The sequence below is a fragment of the Mercenaria mercenaria genome, chromosome 4 (genome assembly GCF_021730395.1).
Source record: "Mercenaria mercenaria strain notata chromosome 4, MADL_Memer_1, whole genome shotgun sequence".
Classification (NCBI taxonomy): domain Eukaryota; kingdom Metazoa; phylum Mollusca; class Bivalvia; order Venerida; family Veneridae; genus Mercenaria; species Mercenaria mercenaria.
The window spans coordinates 10,363,141-10,380,240 of record NC_069364.1 but is presented as its reverse complement, the minus strand read 5'-3'; the positions used below and the strand labels follow the sequence as shown (position 1 = coordinate 10,380,240).

Sequence of the window (17,100 nt, the reverse complement as noted above, 5' to 3'; positions counted from 1 at the left end):
GTTTGTAAACTGTACTCAAAAATTTACTTTTACTATTTTTGAAACACTGTTGCGTGAACACGAATTCTATACATGGCTGTTCATATTGGATCTTTTGCATCGTTTTACTAGCTCAACTTAAAAATGATATCTGTAGACTAAGTTTATATAGGAAATTTTCAGACACTATTGTATTTTGTTGAGACAAATGAAAGAAAAACGTATTACTAATACCAGAATACTGGTCTATATTAGAAGTTATTGTTTGATACAGTGTGGGATGTGGAATTCAGTTCACATTGACGACTTGTTCCCAGAAAGCAGACATAAGCTTACTATACAAGACATGCAAGGAAAGTCTGTTGCCAATTTGTTTACAGAATCTGTTGGCGGAGCAGCGTCTGCGTAAGTAGTGTACTATCTCCAAATAGGTACAGGAATAAAGATTTTTTACTTGACAATATAAAATGTCATTTCATATTTGTTTCAACATGAAGATACCCACGTGTACTTGTAATGTATACTAAGGATAGCACAATATTATTAAACGAATGATTAAGCAGCTGTCCTTGAAAGAAAACTAAATTAAATATTTCAAAAAGTTGTTCGCACATCGTATTATGTTGTAGTCTTCAAAACCCTTGCACAGTATCCTTATAAATCCTGACAATGAGATTATATATATATTGTATTTTTCTTAGACAAATGAAAGAAAAACGTTTTACTAGTACCACCAGAATACTGGTCTATATTTAGAATTTATTGTTTGATACAGTGTGGAATTCAGTTCACATTGAGTAGGCATAAGCTTACTATACAGGAGATTATATATAATTATCTCCCTTTATTTATTCAATTATAACTCTTTTGTTCGAAGCAGAATTCTTAAAACTATTAAGGGGATTATTTTGTAACTTCATACAACCACAGAGAACATTTAGGGCAACGATTATGTGCAAGAAGCATATTTCTACCTTATTATTTTGTGAATTGTCACAGTTATTTAAATTTTCTTGTGCTGAGCATAATTGTTTTAAGTGCTGTAACATACTTAGCTAGGAGTAATTAAAGGAAAGTGTAATATACAAAAACTGTAACCCTACATTAAATTTATTTAAATTATTTCCTTTACTTATAACACTTTGTCAGGAGCATTACAGTAAAAGCTGTGGATTTGTTAAAACTCCACCCAGTGATACAGGCTATTGAGAGTAAATGCATTTTACAATAACCATTTCTTTACTTTCAAATAGAGAATAACAGGGTACTGTCTTTTGATATTATTATTATTATACCAGATTTATATTATTATTATTATACCAGATTTATATAGCGCCCTTTTCATGATAAACACGTTCAAAGGCGCTTTACAGCAACTGCAGCCACACAGGGCGCGAAATCATCCTCTACTAGTACAGACACAGAGCGATCTGACCAGAGGGACAGAGTGAGACAAAGCCCCCACAGAGAGATCAGAAATCAGATACAGACTTGTCCGGCTAACTTAGCCTAGCTCATTGCGAATAGAAAGCCTGGTTCTTTAACGTGCCCAGTGTATAGCACTGATACACGCAAGGATTGCCTGGGTTCCTGACCAGTACACCTCTAGCTGGGTGGGAAACACTGAAAAGCGTTTCTGAAAATTCCCGAGTAGCTGCCGGGGATCGAACCCCCGACCTCAGGATTGGAAGGCCAGTGTGCAAACCACTGAGCTATCCGTCCACCCATCAATGTTATCAGGTTATGGGCTGGAATGGGCGAGGGAACCGAACCCCTTCTGCACATATCAGCCGAGACCTGATAACATTGATATCAAAAGACAGTAGCCTGTTATTCTATTTATCATAAAACTCATACAAACTGCCTAGATGTCCTCATCTCTTATCTTGTAAAAAATTACTTCTGACTCAAAAAAAAATATTTTTTTTTTATATTTTACGGATTTGAAAATTCATCCGCCCCTGAAACATCTGAACAAAACAATATGGCAGCTATATTGAATTCAACTTCGACAATGTTTTTTGACTTTCTGATATTGTAAAAAATAACAATGAAATAAACTCTTGCCTACTTAAAAATAAATTTAAAAAACAACAACAAAAAAAAACAAAAAAACATCCTCTTGAATAAACCAAAACATGTTTTTTTCCACATTATTAAACATTTGACTCAGATAAATATATGCCCAAAGCGCTGGAAATTTCACTTCCAGTTCCAGACTCAGGTCAGAGATACTTAAAAGTTTAATCACTAAATTTACACTGATCCAAGAATTATAATTATCTGATCCAAGAATAATAGTTAACACAAATACTTATGCTAATACTTATTAAAATGCATGCCTTAAATTAGGCATAAATCAAGAATAAATATACATTGTCAAGTGTATTGTAAACCTTTCCAAGAATCGATTCATGTAAACATTGTGATGTCATGATGAAAATTACACAATGACGTCATTCAGTGCTATTGTCTGTGTGATAAATGTATAGACAACCATATTCAAGGAAATTTGTTGAGATTACAGAATCTATTTTGAAAAAAATTGTGCAACATCGAAACTTGACTCTGTAATACAATTCAGTCTGAAAGGAAACTGATGTAAAAACTAGTCCGTCAATATGGGAGGAGCTTAATTTTGATATAAATTCAATGACCTGATATCAAAATAAAATATCAGGCAAGTGCTATCAGGCACTTTGCATAGTAGTTGCATGATAAATTGCCTAATTAGTTAACTGTCTCTACCTTTAACTTTACATGTGCTGTGAAGAACAGTCCAGAAGCTACAGGTTGTATAAACCATAACTCGTGCATAAATATTAAACACAGTAGTTGTCTACCTCTATGCATACGGACGGCTCATTTTTCAACAAATGTCCATTTTTTTGCCACATTTTACACGAAATATTATCTTCGGCGTTGGGATTTGAAGGCTTAACATTGCTGTTGCCATTATAGAAATAATGTTAAAAAATTACATGATATTGGTACGTATATACCTACACATATGTAGCGAAGATATGATGGAATGGGTAGATGATGGTCACTTGCCCTGGCAAGCTTCAACTTCAGCATCCAGCAAGGACAGTCGTACCTCTGTGGAACATGATGTAAATGAAGGACGTAGTCAGCGCAAAGATGTGAGCATTAAAGAGCTGATCATGTCTTGTGTCCAAGCTGCACTTTCTGTAGTAAAAGATAAAGAAGAAAACTCGAAAAGAGAAACGGACAGAGTAGCACTGGTTCTGAAACTTTTGCATAACGAAGATGAAGGTAAAAGTATAGCCATGTTGTTAAATTCTAGACGCATATTGTTTATATATTAAGCTGGGTTGAGTCGCTGTTACATGCAATGTATTTAAATTTTTGGAGCACAGTTTTCGGAAAGGAAATGGTTCCTAATAAATTGCAGTTTGCATTATCAAACATAACAACATTGCTCTCAGACAAGATGATATACTTCCATGAATGATAACATTATTACGATTCGAAGTTTTAAGAGATTATTCTTTCTATTAGCAAAGCAACTATCGTCAAGTTTTGTAGATTTACCCGATGTTATTGCTTGTATGTGACAAGTTATAATTCTGAAGACGTGTTTTGTTAAAACAATTTTTGCATGACGTTATACTGTATTTCTGTTTAATAAGCAGCAATTGTTATACATCTCCGCTCTGCACAATGATATACGAGTACATCTGAATTTACACATACTTGTCAATTTTAATTTTATGGACACATGTAGTTGTTCATGTTTATGTATACTACATATGATTTCTTCCGTACCTATTTACATTTGTTTACGATGGATTTACTGCGATGCGTTACATATATGCTTATTTATAAAGGGAAATGATGATATTATATGTTATTTCAAGACCTGTAAGATCAGTCATAAGGGCATTCAAGATAATTGCATCAGGCAATTTTCCCAACCAAGGACAATGACCATTTCAAGGTCTTGCTCCTGTTTTCAGGTGTTTTCTTTCCATTCTGTCTTTATATTGATTTTATAACAATTACGTATCTTGCTGATGAAAATAAGGAGGTCATCGTCTGTTCTGTGTAGAGTTGAGGATGCAGTTTACGACGTGTGGGACTTTGTTTGTCTTTTGGTGTTTAGTGCTACCTGGGTTGTCTATTAACGATGTGTGGGGCTATTTCTGTTGGATGTTTAGTGCTACCAAGGAGCTCAGTTTTCAATGTAATAAGCTATGAGTGTGTTTTATCTGTTCAGTGCTTCCAGGGTGCTTAGTTTACGATGTGTGGTGCTCTATCTGTTCATGTGTAGATACTCAATGCTTTCAGCGTGCCTGGTTTACGATGTATTGGGCTCTGTCTAGGTTTTAGGTGATCTATCCCAGTGGGCATTCGACGTCGTAACGACGTTGATACAACGTCGGATACGGACGTCGATTCGACGTTGTGTTTTGCTTGAAAATGTAAGATTTTTAGACGTCGAAACCCCGACTACGAAACAACGTCGATACCCGACGTCGAAACAACGTCGACACCCGACGTCGATTCAACGTCGGGTTTCCAACGTGTAAACAACCTAGTTTTCATAATGGTTTTCTTCTAGAAGCTATAATTAAGCGTCGATAGCGAAGTTTTCTAAATCAGGACTTAAAAAATATCTAATTTAAAAAAGATGAAAAAAAGTACAATGTTTACTTGAGAAAAATCGTCTCCTAGCGGTGCCTTATACTTTATCAAGAGAGGTAAACTAGTGAATGCAGTTCCTGGAGAAATTGCGGTGCATCTTTTATCCATTTCCGATTAATTTATTAATTAAGAAAATGACTAAATTTTACTGTAAAACGTTAACCAGGTCCACTTGCAACAATTACAATTTTGACCAAAATTCAACGTCGATACAACGTCGAAACCTGACGTCGTACCGATGTCGCACTTTCGACGTCGGGAAGACGTTGTATTTTGGTTGTCGACGTCGCGACCTAATAACAACTTAGAACCGACGTCGTTTCGACGTCGCATGCCCGCTGGGATGCTTGCAGGGTGCTCGGTTTATGATACAACGTATGTATTATGTCTTGTGTTTAGTGCTACCGGGATGTTCGGTTTACGATGTATATGTTGTAGCTGCTCAGTGCTTCCATGGTGCCAGGGTTTCGATGTGTGGGGCTTTGTATCAGAAATCGTATGTGTTTTCAATGATTAATGTTTCCAAGGGGCTCGATTTATAATGAATTGAACTATTTCTGTGCATATTGTACTCAATCATTTTTACAATGTGTTTGGCTCTGTCTTTGTACTAGGTGCTCAATGCTTTCAAGGTGCTAAGAATTCTATGCATTGGTCTGTGTTTGTGTTTGACGCGCTCGATGCTTCCATTTTGCTCGGTTTACGATGTGATATGATCAGTTTGTGCTTTAAGTGCTCAATGCTTTCATGGTGTTTAGATTACGATGTGTAAGGCTCTACCTCTTTGGTAGGTGCTCAGTTCTTCCAGGTTGCACAATGTACGATGTGTTAAGATTGTTTCTGTACTGTAAGTGTGCAATGTTTCCAAGGATTCATTTCTTTTATTATATATTTTTTTTTAATTCTAGATATACTGGTGCTGATGATAAACCCGAAAAGAAAATGAAGTTTTTTACCTGTAACTTTTTTATTTCTGCAAATTGTAATCAATGGTCGGTAACAAAATAAAGGTTAACCTTTGCTGAAAACTTTAAATAATTCAGATTTATATAAGTAAGCAAACTCACACGAAGTGAGGCCCTGAAAGGGGTATGTAAAAAGGGGACTGTATGAACGTTGGCTGATGATAAATTCGAACACTTTGTCATTTACAAAATTTTCTTGTTATTATTATATTGAAACTTTCCCCAAAAAGCTGCAACAGTCATTCCTGATCAAGTAATGAAAAGTTACCAAATATCAGGCCTTCATGTTTCGATAGTGAGCATGCGCCAAAAAACACCCTCTTCCCCAGTAATTTTGAATAAATATTTTTATACAAATTTATGTAAGTCATTTATTTATACAGTATTTTTACCAATTTTGTTTTTGTTTACACCAGTTGGTGTTGTAAATGGAAACTATTAGATGGTGTGTTCAGTTTTATAAATAACCGATTGCAATCGAATATTTCCAAGGTGATCGACTTTATCATCTGTCCGGGTTTATCATCAGTACCAGTAGTAACACAGTAGGTATGCGCTGAGATGACGAAATATTTCTAAGAGTACTGACGCGTTATTTATCATAAAATTTCATTAACAAAATTGAATTAAACAGATGGATGAATCATATTTAGAATGTTTATAGGGTAAATTAGCTCAGGAGCTTAGTTGTGCAAGACATATTTCCATTTGTGATGTAGCCACCTTCATATATATATATTTAAATTGACACAAATCGTTGAGAAGTATTGATTCGGCAAATCCTGCTTATTTTGGATGAAACGCTATTTCTTTAGGAATGTAATAGAAAAAGCAGAAACGTTTTTCACTGTATAGTAGACAGGTCGGTTTGAATCTTCTGCTTGCATGTACTGTTACGTGTCATAGCCGTGAGCCTAATGGTTTTGTTGAAATGAAAACCTTCTTTATGTACACAGAGTAAACATTGTTCGAATTTTCTGCTAGAGAAATTCTGCCGATTATCAGATTAAGACAAAAAATGTTTTCTATGATTCATTTCATATTTTTTCTTTTTTATCGTATATTTTTCTTTTTGTATTTCTTTGAAGGGAGATGTAAATGTTAGGCCATTCGGTTTATCGGATTTTTATTTTTTGATGATATCTTATACACTAACTGTCTTTGTTATTTAAGGCGACACGTCATTTGTTCAGGGTGTGTGTCGTCTTATTGCTAAGCTTCTCAAGGAGAAAGAAACCAAGACGAATATTGCTACTTTGGCACAAGATTGGCTGATACTTGAAGCAGCAGATTTAGACAATATCAGCAAAACTGGAACCTTAAGGTAGTTCAATACTCTACAATTTGTATTAATGAAGCTGATATGCGACTCTCCTGAACGACAGTCAATTGAAGTCTTTTTTTAGAATTTAAAATATGCCGAACCGCGCGACCCTGTCATTCCAGAGGCTTCGAGCAGCTTTACCTAGGTGACCTTTATCAAACGGCACAGTTTGTTTCATAGGTACCAGTTTCAACAATTTGGAAAAGCTATTGTTGGTTGAGGTTATACCACTGACCACTACAAGACGTTGCCCAAATATGTTCCTATACATTGTATTTGTTTGCTTTACCGTGTCTATGTAGATTTAAATGAACATACTTATGATGTGTTTAATGCCTTAAATTGTAAAAGATGCCTACGTCCTTTACATGTTTTCTTCTTTTTACCAAGGTCAACATTTATGAAATATTGCATTTAACACATAGTAGTAGGAAACTAACCTTTACATGTTGATGAAAACACACCTAAAATAATATTCAGTATAATTTATGATACGAAGTAACACTGTTTTCTGTTTGTAGACGCTCTTGTTCACAAATTTTGGAAAGCAAGGTTTCGCCGATATTCGCTGGTGTCATTGCATTTTTGGATACAAACAACAATCTCAGCATAATGCAAGATGAAGACAGATGGAAAAGAGATTTGTGGCTATCCTTTCTTAACGCCCCAGAAGCTTTAAATCTGCATGTTTGTACTTCAATTTTAGTACTTCATTAGAGCATCATTTTGCTTAACTAATTGTTCCTTGAAATTATTTTTGTTTAGAAGAAATTTGTTGACAAAATGATAAATTAATTCAGGTCGCTTTTACTCTATCTGTTAGATTACTTAGCGCTATATTTTCGCTAAAACGCTCAACCCAAAACTATGTAACGCTAGTGAAGTTTATTGGTAAATAAACAGTTTTAAGCTCATATGAGCACGAAGTGCTTATGGTGAGCTATTGTGATCACGCTGTGTCCGTCTTGCGTGCGTTCGTACGTATGCCCGCCGTCAACAGTTTTTTAAACGACATCTCTTCCAAAACCAATTAATAGATATTTAAGAAAGGTTACACAAACGATCACCAGGTGGCCGTCTTTCCATGTTGTTCAAATGGTTCCGGTTTATTGAACATATGGGTCACTATGGTAAAAAGCAAACTCTCTGAAACGATAAGCGCCAGAACCTTGATATTTGGCCGATGATACCATGGTTTGAAATATTGCCCTAAGGTCAGAAATGGTGACTGTCCTGAGTGTGATATGCATATACTGTATGCTTATATATAAGAAACTTTGAAATTCTACTTCTCTGAATCCATGATAGCTAGAGCCTTGGCATGTGATATTAGGGGTTGACTCTCTACCATAATTGTTCAAATGAATACCCTATGATAAAAAATTGGAAAAGCCTCTTGGTTTGGCATGTATATACTATATGCGTATTATATAAGTCCGCAATTGTTCAAATTGTTGCCATAGGGTGAAAAATGACTAAGCTCCCGAGTGTGACATGTATATAATATTAGCTTATAGGATATTGTGATCGTTGACCGTCCGGCGTCCGTCCATCGTCCGTCCGTCCGTCTGTCGTCCGTCCGTCCACACTTACCTTTAAACAACATCGTTTCCTGAACCACCAGGCTAATTTTGACGAAACTTCAGAGAGATGTTTCTTAGGTGGTCTCCTTTAAAATTTGTTCAAAGAATTGAATTCCATACAGAACTCTTGTTGCCATGGTAACCAAAAGGACAAACTTTAAAAGTCTTCTTGTCTTAGACCACAGGTCCTTAAGCTTTTATATTTTGTATGTAGCATTATCAAGTGGTCCTCTACTTAGATTATTCAAATTATCCCACTAGGATCAAATATGGCTTCACCCTAGGGGTCACATGGTTACATCGTATGGGGTATATATTTCTCAGTATAATTCGGTTTGCAAGATCGTGTAGTCATGTTGAGGATTTCAATGAACGTAACTTATATATTACAAATAAGCTTCTTCATCAGGGCTACCGTTATTATAAATTACGTAAATACTTTTCCAAATTTTACTATCGTAATTTAGATTTGATTTTGAAATACAATAGCAATTTAAAGACACTTCTGCGAGAAGGTATATCAAATCCCGCTTTTTATGGGGATATGGTTTACAAACTTCGTAAGATTTTGGGTCATGGCAATTTTCCAATTGTATTTTGTAAGGTGATTAAACGTTTTATGAAAAGAGGTTATGACCCAACTGTTATGAGACACACCGCATGTTTGGTATTCAGCCCTTTTACAGTTGGACGCTACGCTTTCCTCTTTGATTGTGTCTGACGGAACAGGTGGAGGACTCTATGATTAGTAGTTCTTGAATCCCACCAGGACTGAGCTATTATGATTTCCGTCTTCTGGCCCGTTTCGTTGGGCCCTAAAGGGTGCACCATAAAGCGGTTTAAACTCCCCAGTGGTGGTTTTGCCACTGACCGTTCCAGGGCGGTGCCCACTGTGTTCCTGTATTTGTTGTTTGTCCTTGTGTGTTTATTTGTGTATAGTGTTATAGTGCGAGTGTTTTCGTGTGTGTCTTTGGAGCTGCGTTTTGACGTGGCTTTCCCTGTTGATATTCTTCTTGTTTTATATAAACTATTTAGAGAGAAAACTTTGAAAATATCCTTGTCCGAAACCACAGGGCTTAGGGCTATGATATTTGGGATGTAGCATTAACCAGTAGTCCTCTACCATGATTGTTCAAATGATCCCTCTAGGGTCAAATATGATTCCGCTCTAGGGGGTCACGTGGATTGGCTTATTTAGAGAAAAAATCTTCTTGTCCAAAACAACATGCTCAATGGCTTTGATTTTTGGTTTGTAGCATCATTTAATGGGCCTCTTCCAAGAAGATTCAAATTATATCACTAGGGTCAAATATGGCCCCGCCCTGGGGACATATGGTTTATATACACTTATATAGGGAAAAGCACAAGGCCAAGGGCTTTGATATTTTTTAATGTAGCATGATCTTACTGTCTTCTATCAATATTGTTCAAATTAGATATGATTTTGCCCTGGGGGTCACATGGTTTATATGCACTTATATAGGGAAAACTTTGAAAATTTTCTTGTACAAAACCACATGTTTTAGGGCTTTGATATTCAGTATATAGCAGCGTGTAGTAGTCCTCTACCAAGACTGTTTAATTCACCCCCCTGAGGTTAAAACTATCCCTTCCCAGGGGGCACATTGTTGAAAGAAACTTGTTAAGGGAAAAACCTTTTAAAACCTTTAAAAAATTCTGTCTTAAACCATTAGGCCCAGGGCATAGATATCTAATACGTGGTATGTGGTTCTCTACCACGATTGTTCAAATCATGACCCTTGAGGCAATATATGCCACGCCCCGGAGGTCTCTTGTTTTACATTGACTTATATAGGTAAAATCTTTAAAAACATTCTTGTCGAGAACGATAAGGCCAATACCTTAGATATTTGGTATTTAGTATTACTATCTAGCTTGTTTAAATCATAAAGCTCAAGGTGAGCTTTTGTGATCGTCCTGTGTCCGTTGTCCGTCCGTCGTCAACACTTTGACTGTTAACACTCTAGAGGTCAAAATTTTGGCCCAATCTTAATGAAACTTGGTCAGAACGTTACCCTCAATAAAATCTTAGACCAGTTCGATATTGGGTCATCTGGGGCCAAAAACTAGATCACCAGGTCAAATCAAAAGAAAAGCTTGTAAACACTCTAGAGGTCACAATTTTGGGCCAATCTTAATGAAACTTGGTCAGAATGTTGCACTCAATTAAATCCTGGTCGAGTTCGATATTGGGTCATCTTGGTCAAAAACTAAGTCACAAGGTCAAATCAGAGGAGAAGATTGTTAACACTGTAGAGGTCACAATTTTGGCCCAATCTTAATGAAATTTGGTCAGAATGTTACCCTCAATAAAATCTTGGACAAGTTCAGTATTGGGTCATCTGGGGTCACAAACTAGGTCAGCAGGTTAAATCAAAGGAAAAGCGTATTAACACTCTAAAGATCGATTTTGGCCTAAACTTGATCAGAATGTTACCCTCAATAAAATCTTAGACTAGTCTGATATTGGGTCATCTGGGGTCAAAAACTAGGTCACCAGGTCAAATCAAAGGAAACGCTTGTTAACACTGTAGAGGCCACACTGTATCTTCATAAAACTTGGTCAGAATGTTAATCTTGATGATCTCAAGGTCCAGCTTGAATCTGGGTCATGTAAAGTCAAAAACTAGGTCACCAGTTCAAATCGAAGGAAAAGCTAGTTAACACTCTAGAGGCCACATTTATGACCATATCTTAATGAAACTTGGTCAGAATGTTAATCTTGATGATTTATAGGTAAAGTTTAAATGTGGGTCCGGTGGGGTCAAAAACTAGGTCACTAGGTCAATTCGAAGGAAAAGCTTGTTAACACTGTAGAGGCCAAATTTATGACTGTATCTTTTTGAAACTTAGTCAGAATGTTAATCTTGATGATCTTTAGGTCAAGTTGTAATCTGGGTCATGTGGGGTTAAAAACTAGGTCACTGGGTCAAATCAAAGTAAAAGCTAGCTAACTCATTAGAGGCCTCATTTATGACCATATCTTAATGAAACTTCGACATAATGTTAATCTTGATGATCTTTAGGTCAATAGGTCAGGTGAGCGATACAGGGCCTTTATGGCTCTCCTGTTTACATTTGGCTTATATAGGGAAAAAAACCTTTAAAAATCTTTTCTGAAACCATAAGGCCCAGAGCTTAGATATTTGGTATTTGGCTTACTCTATTGGTTCTCTACCAAGACTGTTTAAAAAAATGCCCTGTGCTCAATATAGGCCCCGCCGAGATGGTCCCTTGTTTTACATAGACTTATTGTTTAGGCAGTGGCAAAGAAATTTGGACCGCAAGTATAATGTTTGATCGGATTTCAAAACTCATCTTGAATAGTCTTAATGGTGACCTACTGACCTACTGTTTCGTTTTTGAAGTTAAGCAAAGAAATTGTGACCAATAATTGGAATAATGTTTACCATGACCTACTCACCTAGATTTTTGCTTTTGAAGCTGAAGCAAAGAAATATATATTAAACAACTAAACTCAGGTGGGCGATATAGGGCATTCAAGGCTCTCTTGTGTATAAGATACTTCTCTGAAGCCATAGTACCTAGTGCCTTGATATATGGCATTTGATACCAGGAATTGACTCTCTACCTTATATGAAATCATCTTCACTGAAGGGACAGTGCTGGAGCAGTGATATTTGGCATGCGATAAAAAGGATATGACTTTCTACTTTAATTGTTTAAGTTATTGCCCTAGGATCAAAATAGGCACAACCTGATTTAAAACATGTACATTACGTTATACAAAACGCACAGAACCTTTTAACGAAGTGAGCACTGTTGATCAATGACAATTTGTGTTATTTCGTATCTGAACATAGTGTCACCAGTATAAAGGAAACGATGGACACTGTAAAGGCCACACGTATCTTATGAAACGGGCCATGAAGGTCGATGTCTCAAGGTCAATGTTTTTCATGTTAAAACTGGTACATTTGCAAATCAGAGCAGTTACTAACCATTATCCATCCTTGAAATGTAGTAATCTACAGATGGTTAACTGACGTTTCAAAAACTAGGTACTGTCATTTCAAGAAATTTTAACCAACAAATTTAATGTATATCAAATTTTCATTTTCTGATGATTTTATTAATAACTCTGTTAAAATACCGGTATAGATAAACAGTAATTTTTAACCTATTGACATATGGGAATGAACCGATAATCGAATCTGATCGATTTGGGCAATAGCGGTAGCAAAAGGGCTTATGCTCCGTTTACATTGCTTATGATAGGAAAAATCACCGTTCCAAAAATCTTTGCTGAAATCCATAACCCAGAGTTGATAGTTTGGTAAATTTGCTTAATCAGAATAATTTCTACAATTTTAAACAAGAGCCAGCTTCATTTGCGCCTCGGAGATCTTGTTTTACATCTTATTTACACAAAAATTACCTCAGAAATTTGATCATTAAAGACCATCGAAGTCTAGGTGATACTACTACTTTACGTTTTTGAAGAAGCGTTGTGACATATATTGAATAACTGTTTACATAGAACTAGACCAATTTTCTTTGAAGCTGAAGAAAGAAATATATATTATAACAACAAACTCAGTGGCGTAGGGCCTTCAAGTCTCTGTGTACAACTCTTAATAAACCATGCCTGTTAATTTTCGATTTTTCGACTGCTCTGTTATTAAAACTTTTCACTCGAAGACAGTGCGATGCGTTATTGGATACCATGCAAAGGTATGATTGTTTACTTCATTGTTTTGCTCAACAAAAATGTCAAGAAATCATGTAATGTTAAAACATATTTCAAGTCCTTTATTACATTTTTATCAAACTAATGTGTGTTAAAGCAGATGACTTAAAGAGTCGTCTCTTACAACGGTGAAGCATCTATGCCAGTTTATGCTTACTGTTTAAAATCAGGATGGCCGATAACTATTGCAATGATGAAATACGATTATGATCAAACCTGCATTTACAGAATAAAGAATTAATGTAATCAGTTTTTCATTCATGATATTGTAATTAGTTAAGAATAGCCTCAATACACACTACTAGAGAAACAGTTGCACGTTGATCATTATGGTACATGAAATTCTATTTTAACCTTATATGAGTGTGTTCTGTTTCATCTTTTCAGCATATTGTGCTTATTTTTAATTTTACTAGGAGAAGCAGATGTAGCTAAACTTGAGATTTCAGTCAGAGCGTTACGCAATCTCCCACTCAGTGAGGTGCTAATAAATGTACTTCAACAAAACACACATGAAGCAGTAGTTGCAGATTACATACATGACTTCATACATTGCGTGTATCATGCTGCATCGGAAGCGGAACATAAGGTATATATATTGATGCGCAATGAACACAGTATATTTTAAACGGAAGGGAGCCTCCTTAGTCCTGTGATTATGGTTGCGTACCTCGATTCATTGCCCCTCACAGCTGTTGGTTCGAAACCTCACTAGAGGGTAGAATTCTTTCATTTGAGAAAGCCATCCAGTTGGCTTACGGAAACTCAGTACAAAAATATTTAAACGAAATAAACTAATTTCTATGTAATCACATGATAATGTGTCAGACTTTTATGTCAAAATAGGAGGTCGCAGAATTCTGCCACCCGCCAAGGGATTAATAGTTCTTTGGCACTTGTTTCCGTGATGTGGTTTTGTTTACAGACTCGTAAGTCTTCTGGACCAGATGAAATTTCACAAAGATACATGTATTTGTTCGTTTATTAATGACGGTGGGATTCGTCATAACGATATTCACCTACCATAAAAATACATTCCCTGATCTTGGCAAGAACGTACTTTTCTACGCAAGCGTCTAAATGTCTTAATGGTTATTAGGATCAAAACATCAGAATGAATACAATATGCTTTATTTTCATTTATGTAGCAAGAGAGCAAACAGTATTTCAATCTGACACGTAAAGTAATCTCGTGTATTTGAATAGTTATTGCATGTTGAAACATCATGACGTCACCATATTTATGATGAAACAATGTTTAGATTCATATATACTATGACAAGGTTCATACATAGAACGTTTATGCTTTCAATTTATTTTACAGTTTGTGTGTAAAGTCATTACCAAAGCAGCCTTTTGTATGCCAAGAACGGTAACAGATGCTCATATTTTGAATGCATTGGTATGCGTGCATTTAGTCTTCCAGAAACTGTCATCTAGGCTTGTGAACTTCAGGGCAATTAATAGCGTGTGGCCAGAATGCAGTACCGCTATTACTGAGGTGGAGACAAAAAACCCAGATCACTTCATGTTTAGTGGGGGAGACTTTGTAAGTATTTGCATGTTTTCCATTTAGTATTACTGTATCCCGACCAAACATAACTCAATATCCCGTGCGACTTTGTTTTCTTTGAACATTTCTGGAACTTGTACAGATATATTTTGGAACTTGAAATAAACTGTAAGGATCATGCGGTAAGTTCACATAGCAGATCTAATATCTTTTTTTACTCTTAAATGAAATCGTCTATCCCGTATTCAGAGCTATTTTCTTCAAATATTTCTGGCCCGGACGCAGGTATTTTTGAAATTTAAGACCGGCTTTGATGAACATGAGACAGATGTTCGTACAGCTTTGTCCATGTTTCGTAATTGAAAGAAAAGGTCTTCCTTTTTATCACTCCAACAATGTCCATTTCGCATTGTTTTCATTGAATATCTCTGGAGCCGAGACAGATAACATTTCGAAACTTTAAACGTACTTTAAGGGTTATGGCTCAAACTCAGATACAAGTTTTGTTAACAAACAATTATCCCTTTTTGCACTCCAAATAATGTCCAATTCTGTTCGTCACAAGTTGCGTTCGAACCGACACGTTTTCTTTTTGAAACTTACAATAAAATCACATATTAAATACTATAAATCTGCCTTTTTTACACATGAAAAAAGTACTAAAATGACATTTCCTTTTAATATTTCTGATTTCCTTCATTTATTTGTAATTTATTTATGCATTAAATTGAAACTTCAAACACACATTTTGAATCATAATTAAATTTTATGTTTCAAGAAATTCACTAGTTCACATATACATATATAGGAAAAAAAACATTAAAAATGTTCTTGTCTGAAATTGCAAGGCATAGGTTTTTGATATTTGGTATGTTGCATTGCCTAGAAGTCCTCTACCAAGATTATTCAAATTATGCCCCCGAGTTGAAAATAGGCCACACTCAGGGGGTCCCAAGTTTTACATAGACTTACATAGGAAAAACTTTAAAAATCTTCTTGCCTGAAACTGCAAGGCCTATGCTTTTGATATTCGGTATGTTGCATTGCCTAGTGGTCTACTATCAAAATTGTTCAAACTATGCCCCTGGGGTGACAGAGGCCCTGCCCTAGGGGTCGAAAGTTTTAGACTTGTGTAGGAAATTTTTTTAAAATCATCTTGTCTGAAAGTTAAAGGCCTATGCCTTTGACATTTTGTATGTATTATTGCCTACTTGATCTCTAACAAGATTGCTCGAGTTATGCCAGTTGGGTAAAAAGAGGCCCCGCCCCAGGGGTCACTTGATATATAAGTTATATAGGAAAAATACTTCAAAAATTATCAGATCATATTTCCTAGACTGTTAAATTATATTGACCTAATGACCCCAAGGAATAAGAGGTCACACGACTGTGACTTGACCTACTGACTTTCTTGTTTTTTAAGATACAGCCTTGAAATTTGATTGACATGTACAGTTTTGCACACCAATCTTAAAACTGACTTTCAGTGACCATGAGTATGACCTACTGAACTACTTTCTTGCTTTTTAAGCTTTAGCAAAGACATTTTTTCAGGCAAGCAACTTAACTCAGGTGAGCGACATAGGGCCATCATGGCCCTCTTGTTAATATTTATTACAATAATTCAAAATCATTTGTTTGTTTGTTTGTTTTTGGTTTAACGCCGTTTTTCAACAGTATTTCAGTCATGTAACGGCGGGCAGTTAACCTAACCAGTGTTCCTGGATTCTGTACCAGTACAAACCTGTTCTCCGCAAGTAATTGCCAACTTCCCCACATGAATCAGAGGTGGAGGACTAATGATTTCAGACACAATGTCGTTTATCAAATAGTCACGGAGAACATACGCCCCGCCCGAGGATCGAACTCACGACCCCGCGAGACCGACGCTCTACCTACTGAGCTTAGCGGGCGGGTTCAAAATCATTAAAAGCAAATCTAATGTGATATATAAAATAAACTGCAACGAATCATTCTTGAACTTTGACAATAGTTTTTGCAGCACGGCTCACTTGTTGGCAAATTACAAAGTACGGTTTATCACATTGATCAGTGAATTAAACTTGTGTCTCCATGACCGAGTGGTTAAAGTAGCCTCTAAATCACTTGCTCCTTATGAATGTGGGTTCTAAATCTCTCATTGGTCGTAGAATTCTTTATTTAATTCAACTTGTTTATGGACAGTCTGTATTTCTTCCCAGATGCTCAGCCAAGCCTAAAAATAAGGAGGAAAGTGGGGTGTTGTTCTATTATACGAAGTTTGAAACATCGCCCTACAACTTGAATTGTGCCAATGTGACTTTAAAACTAACAAAATAAAAAAAATAGATAATAAA

At 36.0% G+C, this 17,100-nt stretch overlaps 1 protein-coding gene across 1 annotated transcript in view; it reads left to right on the top strand.

Moving 5' to 3' along the window:
* LOC123550957 (E3 ubiquitin-protein ligase rnf213-alpha-like) overlaps positions 1-17,100 on the top strand; it is a 158,058-nt gene that overhangs the window by 107,378 nt on the left and 33,580 nt on the right. The window contains exons 59-65 of the mRNA XM_053540043.1: positions 254-384; positions 2,996-3,255; positions 6,786-6,936; positions 7,458-7,623; positions 13,102-13,235; positions 13,639-13,840; positions 14,576-14,800. Of these exons, the coding sequence (XP_053396018.1) occupies positions 254-384; positions 2,996-3,255; positions 6,786-6,936; positions 7,458-7,623; positions 13,102-13,235; positions 13,639-13,840; positions 14,576-14,800 (1,269 nt within the window). The remainder of the gene's footprint in view (positions 1-253; positions 385-2,995; positions 3,256-6,785; positions 6,937-7,457; positions 7,624-13,101; positions 13,236-13,638; positions 13,841-14,575; positions 14,801-17,100) is intronic.